The sequence below is a fragment of the Montipora foliosa genome, chromosome 1 (assembly GCF_036669935.1).
Source record: "Montipora foliosa isolate CH-2021 chromosome 1, ASM3666993v2, whole genome shotgun sequence".
NCBI lineage: Eukaryota > Metazoa > Cnidaria > Anthozoa > Scleractinia > Acroporidae > Montipora > Montipora foliosa.
In genome coordinates, this window is record NC_090869.1 from 56,730,813 (window position 1) to 56,738,312 (window position 7,500).

Sequence of the window (7,500 nt, forward strand, 5' to 3'; positions counted from 1 at the left end):
CAAACTCTTTTCGCTTGTTTTCATCATTAAAAGTATTTCAGATTTGAAAACTCTTAACACTGATTTGCCCAAAAAAATTGTGATTTCCAATTTTTTTTTCGATTTGACAAATATTTTGTGATTGTCCCTTATTGGCTTCCGTAGAGATGACTTGAAAGTCTAACCATTTGCAGATGAAATTACAAAGACAGCAATTTTCGCTCAGTTATTATATGCTCACCTCAAGTTGTTATTATCTCAAGTAGATTACGTTTTACCATTTCCATTATTTTACAGTGTGTATACTATCATTATGACACCACTTGTTTTTCAGTGCATTTTTCTGGTTACTTTCCTTGCTGCTATCATCAATCTGGTGGACTGTGGTGTCACCTCTCAAGAAATATCTGGCATTTGGTATCACATTTTCAGTCTTATTCCAGGAGCTGTTTAGATTTGCTTTCTACAAAATAATGAGGTATGGAAAAGAGTAGCCTTGAATGTACAGGATAAACTCAGTGGTGTCAACAAAAGCTGGTTATGGGTGGCATACCACCATCTATAGGGCCTCATACACCACTGTTTGTTAAGCTTACGAGCTGCCTCATTTGTTTGAGTTCTCGCTGTGATCACAGCCACCTAATCCACCATAGATCAGCCAGTTCTCGAAAAGGTTATTGAAACTTCTGTAAATTAACAACCACACAAAACAATAATATTGAAAAAATTCCTCTACAGTAATGCTTTGTGATTGAAGAATCTTACAAGCTTTATTGCCGTATAATCTCAGATTGCTGGTGGTCAAAGATTACCTTTGACAACCAGATTATACAAGGGCTGGGTACACACATGTTAACAATGTCACCACCAAACCACGGCCAATTTAATGGTAGGCAAGTACCGTATTTACTGGTGTATAAGTCAATCCCATGTATAAGTCGATCCCCCATTTTTGATGGCAAAAAACGCAATTTCTTAATTTCTTTGTTAAATGTTCATGGGACACTAATCTTGTATTCTTCGATTTCTGGAAATGTGGATACACAAAAAAATCAGGGCCTCAAGCGCTTAATAGTTTTGTTGTTCAGCAGCTGTTGTATATGCGGGCATTTTGTCCTTGAGAAAATCAGAAAATCGAACATGTAAACCTCAAACTCTCCTGTTTCGTTGTTCAAGGATCAAGGGCGTTAGAGGATAAGCACAATGCAACATCACAGAAGCAGGAGTCAATCTTTGAAAATAACTTGCGAACGATGCGAAAATGTGCAAGGTTTAATTGGTCCTTGACTTATAATTTCTCAAATGACAAACAAAACAAAACTGAAAAACCAAACCATACGAAGTTTGCAAAAGCATTTAAATCTCCCAGGTTTGTATACATGTAAAGAATAAAAAACATTCATTACCAACCAGCATTTTCACGCAACACGAGTGATGATGCTTGCACACAAACACGAGGTATTGCGCCAGGTTACTAAGCCGTTAAACGATCGTGTTTTATTCAAAGAAACAGAAATGCCTTTTAGAGCTGTCCACCTTTGGAAAACGAAAATTTCCAGTGTCTATTTCATATTTGTGCTTGTGAGTATCTTCAACATTTAGAGTTGGACAAATCCTTTTTCATTTCAACTGGAATTGCTTACATTCATTTTGAAGTCTTTTGTCATTCATTTTGAAGTCTTTTACGTCAGCTTTTGTCCACTGCGTTCGTTATGCCCAAGACAACATTATTTTGTTAATTTTGAATAAATTACTTAGCTGGAACTTGGCTCAAAATCTTTGACCCGTGTATAAGTCGAGGGAGATTTTTGGAGCTTCTTTTGAGGCCATAAAAGGTCGACTTATACACGGGTAAATACGGTAACTACTGGACACCGGACAGCTTTTAACACAACAACTTTATTCCACTGTGACAATCTCACATCTCCGTTCTCAATACACTCCACTTTTGGCGGTTTTCTTACGGAAAGGTAACACAACTATTACAGTACAAAGGTTCAAATAGGCAAACTTTGACAAAAAGGAAAACACCATTTCATGCTAGATCCAGTGCAACCATTAGAATATGAAACTGGCCTATTAATGGCCAAGCCAGAGGTAATCACCTCAGAACTCTGAACACTTCAACTTCAAAAAAGTAAGCAAAGAAAATAAAAAATACTCAATGAGCTAAATATCCTAAAACTAAAACGCACAAAAGCACACAAACTAGAAGATCATAATTATAATAATATTATTGCCTTTAGTGGGAACTCAAACTTTAGGTGGACTGACTTTTCAAAGCAAAATGTCATTGTAAGTAGTTGTACTGCCTGCATAACAGGCTTTTTAAAGGGAAGGGTAATTGACTTGAATGAATTCTCATGCATCTAAATTCTACATGTAGAGTCCTGAAATACCTCTTACAATCAAAATGATAATTTATTTAGGGCCTGTTCACATTGAGGTAGGGGACCCCGGGTAGGTGAGGTACCTGGCCTATGCTTAGTAAACAATAAGCATGCCTTCACATGCAATATTTATAGCCCCGGGGCAGTGGAGTGAGGTTCCCAAATGCTATCGCATGCTCGCTAAGCTTGAACACAAACAAAGGACATGTTTTGGCGGTAAAAGTAATTTCATTTCATTGGCATCTTTAGCGACAGCTTTCCAATTATGTGGTTTTAATGTTGACCTACATGTAATTAATCCTCAAAAGACGTTGGCTCCAAAGAATAGGCCTAGAAGCAGCAAATCATTCATTGTGCATGATTATCGGACACCATACTGTCAATGTTTCTATCATGTTCTCCGGCGCTTTCTGCAAGGAAACTGTTTCCCTCAACGTTTTGAAGGTGAATTCGGGAAAGCTTGCCAGGTCTGTAGTGGCTGATATAGCCATGTTCTTTTAGCGGGCTTTGACGGAATGTTCAAACTAAAGATAAATGCCCGGGTGAGCATCACCCCAGTCAGGCGAGGTAACCCACCTTCAGCATTCACATGGAGAAAACTCACCCCACCTAAGCGGGTTACCCGGCCCGCCTGACCGGGCAACCCACCTCGGTGAGGTACCCCACCTCTCATGTTAACACAATCAAGAAAAAAAGAGAAGAGAGATTGTATGGATAGATTGGTTGCCCCACCGAGGTCGGGTACATGTGCCTCACCTACCCGGGGTCCCCCACTTTCATGTGAACAGGCCGTTACTGTGAAAAGAGAACATCTCGCACTTCATTCACAAACCAGTCTTGCAAAATTAATGTGATGTGATCTAAAAAGACAGGGTCATTGATTTGCCCAATCTCAGGGTAATTTTGTAAGTTTCAAGATGGCACCAGATGTTCAAAAAAGGAGAATTCTACCCTCCAGATGGCAAATCAATAAATGGAGTCATCGAAACCTAAAAATCTGCGTAGATATTGAAACAAGGAATGATCTACAATGGCCTAAAGGAGCTACAATGAGCTACATTGTAATGATCTACCATGGCCTACAATGAGGTACCTTATAAGCCAAAATGAACTAATGACCTGTAATGAACTAAAATAAAAGATAGTTTTTGGCTCTGAATTCAATGCATCATGTCTACAGTTCAAAGGTTAAACATTCCACCCTGCGCTTTGAACTAATCAAAACCTTGTTGTTGAGCAAGTTGAGACTTTTTATTGTGCACTCTGAACCAATCAAAACATTGCAGGAAGAATACCTTATTTATAAACTTCTCTTCTTTTTTTTTTTCCTGCTCTAATTAAGACTTTATCATTGCCAAGCAAAGTCTTGATACATGTATTTGTACATTTTCAATTTAGATTTTTAAACAAAGGAAAGCCATCCAAGGGTCCTTTTGCAATTTATTTCTGCCTTTAAAGTGCCCCTGTGACCAAAAAATCAATTCTTATTTTTCTTTGGGTTTCAAAGCTATGTTAACTAAACACTAAGCGACCCAAGTTTGAAGCCTTAATTTTAAAAAGACACTTGTTTATTTTCATTGGAATTTTCTTATTTAATGGTCCGCTATTACTAACTTTAAGTTCTTGAGAGTGCTAGATAATTTGAGGAGAATATGATGTCAGAGGCTCATTAATTTAAGAATGCTGTGCATGTGTACGCCTGCAGAATCAATATGCAGCATGGGAGTTTTGGGTTCTCAGACTTTAAAACTTGTGTTTTGCATATATATACATTGTAATATGCTGCATTCACACACTGAAATTTTAAGCTAGTGAGCCTTTGACATCACTTAAATTCCCTTGATCCAACCCTGTGAGGTCCAATTGGTCAGTTTTGAACATGAGTAATAGCAGACCTTGAAATTCAAACCTTACACTCAAAGTAAGCGGCCTTTGGATAAAAATCAAAGCTTAAGATTTTGCCAGTTACATGTAGTTGTTAAGCAAACACACTTTCAAAATCTGAAGAAAAAAAGGAAGGGATGTTTGTGATCACAGGGGCACTTTAAGGCCATTTGCGTAATTGCTGTCGTCACTTGGGCTTTCATGCAATGGGAAAAAGTGTTGCATGACTACGCACAGTGGATGTTTTCTGCTCACCTGATCCACTTTTGTGTTTCTCTTTGGTAATATTGTAAGTTACTTAAGGAGGCCATTGTAGGTCATTGTACCTAATTGTAGGCTGGTCATTGTCGCTCATTGTAGATCATTCCTTGTTTTAGTATCTACAATTTAACAAATCTGTGACATGTGAAAGACAGTTATTATATGACAACTTGAAATCCACACACAAACATTTAAGGACGTTCGCGCCCAAAACGTTCCCATGTACAGATTTTTTTTAAACTTGCCACGCAGAAAGGTAATGATCTACTTTTGCCAAAAAGGCAAAAAAAATGGGGGTCACCGTGCTCGTTTTCGAGATCATGAGGTGCATTTTTAGAAGATTGCGTTACTTTAAGACGATCTTAGCTTACAACTGTCAGCAATAAAAAAGCTACATGAGTGAAATTTAGATCAGGTAAACGTACTCAGTTCAACATAACTAATATAACTAAATTAACCTTTGCAAGTGATATCTTTTTCTGAGGTGAAATAGACCTTGAAAAACGATACATATTAGTCTAAGAAAGAAAACTTCAGTCGCACGAGAGCATAAAAGGCCAAATATTTGTAACTTCTCACGTACAGATTTTTTTTGTTTTTTGTGGACAAAATCAAGAAAGGAAGTGATCTACAGAAAGAAAGATGGGGGTCACCGAGCATTCAAGAGAGTAAAATCGCTGCGAAGTTCTCAAAGCGATTGTCTATTCGCACTGTCACGCCATTGCATGACACTTCCGAGAAGACCTGGGTCCACAGCTATCCCATGATGCCACATACTTTTATGTTCCATTCTTGTGGAAAATTTTTGCGCCTTTAGAATCGTGTTTACCTGCGTGGTCTACGATGCATGAGGTGTGCGTGACATGTGCGAAAAGATGCACAGTAGCAATGGGTGCGAACGTCCTTAAAATTATTTTTGTAGAGGTCTCATCTTGAGTACAGGGGAATTTTTTGTAAAAATAACATAATATGCTGTTTAAGTAATATTTTAGTTGCTCCTTGGTTCAGCAACTACTGTAGCAAAAATTAATAGTAATTTTGAGAAGCCAATTATAGGATTAATAAAGTGGGTGACAAATTAAAACAGATCTAAAAAACGTAAAAATTACAATGTTGCCATGGCAACTTTTCCTACTGTGCCAAAATGGTGTCCAGGTTTGAAAATAAACTGCATCTTATGAACGTAATTTGTTACCCATGATATTAATTGGCTTAGCTAACCAAAATTAATGCTATACTCATGAAATTAGGGAATAATTTCACGATCGTTTTGTCCAAAATCCAATAATTTCCCTCACCTAAAGGCACATGGAATTATTCCCTAATTTCATTCGTCAGCATTTGATTACCCATACTAATTTCTAGTGCCCAGATCCATAATCTAACTTGTATGAAATCAATGTGAAGTTGTTATGGTCTTCTTTTGTTGTTAATTTAGGAAAGCTGATGAAGGTCTTCTTTCAATTATCAATCATCAGACCGATCCACTAAGAAAGCACAGAATTGCATATGGTTTGTATAACACTACTTGTAAACAAAAAAAAAACAAAGGGTACCATACTTGTCAAGAGAAGTGAACTCATTACCATAATATCCTCTAATCTCGAATCAAATTACATGTACATAAAATGGACATTCTTTTCCAGATTATAAAATTGTAAAAAAGCTGTAAAAGTTAGAATCCTCAGCATGTACATGTAATTTACTCTCAGATTTTCATTGGTACTTTCAAACATTCTAACTTACATAACTTCCTTTCTTCTTATTAGCCATTAGTTCACCAAAGTGACATGTTTTGTGGACATGAAACTCATGTTTACTGTACTCACATTGGGAAATGAAAGATACATGTAACGGCTATTCAATACCTTGCACCTGTCAAATTTGATTTACTTTGTACCAGTACACACAGGCAGCAGCCAAATACACATTCCCCCCTCCCCCGAACAACCTAGGGCACAAAAAGTAGTCTTGCGCCTAGGATGGGGAGACTGGCGGATTTTTCAGCAGTATAATGTTTTACAATTATTTTTGAGCGTGCAATGATATGAGATGGTAAGTAGCCAATGCTACGCGCCAGGTTGGCTAAAACCAGTCTCGTATCCAACAAGTGCAAATTTTGTTTCATTAAATTTTCATTTAATTTTGAATGCTTGGACACTTAAAAATCAAAGCCAACCTGTTTCCAGCTCGGCAACACTTGACACAATCATTTTCCATATTACATGTAGGTCATAGGGCATTTAAGCTGATAACCAAGATTGAGCTAACCAATCAGTAAGCTAGAAACGCAATACCCGAGGCTGATAATTTAATAATGTATATTATCTATTGGCACATTATGAACAGATCGTTCTTACAGTGCACGGTTCGAGACACTAGTCATTGCAACTATTGTGAGAGGCTTTACAGCAGTAGGTGGCATAGAATTGAAATGCTCACGTGAAAGAATACCACTAAAATTAATTACGTAGAAAATCGGATTGTCTCTTAGTAATGATCGAATCTCTTTTTCTAGTGTCAGGCTTAGGTTATGGTATTATAAGTGGTCTATTTGCTATGGTAAATGTACTGGCAGATATCACAGGACCAGGAACTCTAGGACTACAGAATGATCCTCAAAACTTTCTGATTGTGTCAGGTGAGTGTTGATTTTGTTTTGGTTTCCATTGTGAGTAGAAAATTGTGTACTTCATCTTTAAGAACTTTGTGTTTTCAGATTTTTCCTTATTCACAAGAAGTAGTAATTAACATTGTATAGCCCCTCACCTGAGCAGAAGTCATCTTGATCGTCAAGTGATTTGTGTGTCGTGAGTACTGTAGATGGTAAAAACACTCAGGTCATTGATGTCGACTTCGTTGACCTATCGTATCAACGACCATGGCGTTTATGACATCTACTGACGTTACTCAATACCACTTAAGGTGGCATCTGGACCATTTCTGAATTTACAAAGTTGTAAATGTGACCTAAATACTACCTTTC

The 7,500-nt window shown here is 37.4% G+C and overlaps 1 protein-coding gene across 1 annotated transcript in view; it reads left to right on the forward strand.

Annotated features, from left to right (window-relative positions):
* The window catches only part of LOC138002288 (gamma-secretase subunit Aph-1-like), an 11,445-nt gene that overhangs the window by 2,369 nt on the left and 1,576 nt on the right, over positions 1 to 7,500 (forward strand). The window contains exons 2-4 of the mRNA XM_068848356.1: positions 314 to 457; positions 5,953 to 6,026; positions 7,033 to 7,155. Coding sequence (XP_068704457.1) covers positions 314 to 457; positions 5,953 to 6,026; positions 7,033 to 7,155 — 341 coding nt within the window. The remainder of the gene's footprint in view (positions 1 to 313; positions 458 to 5,952; positions 6,027 to 7,032; positions 7,156 to 7,500) is intronic.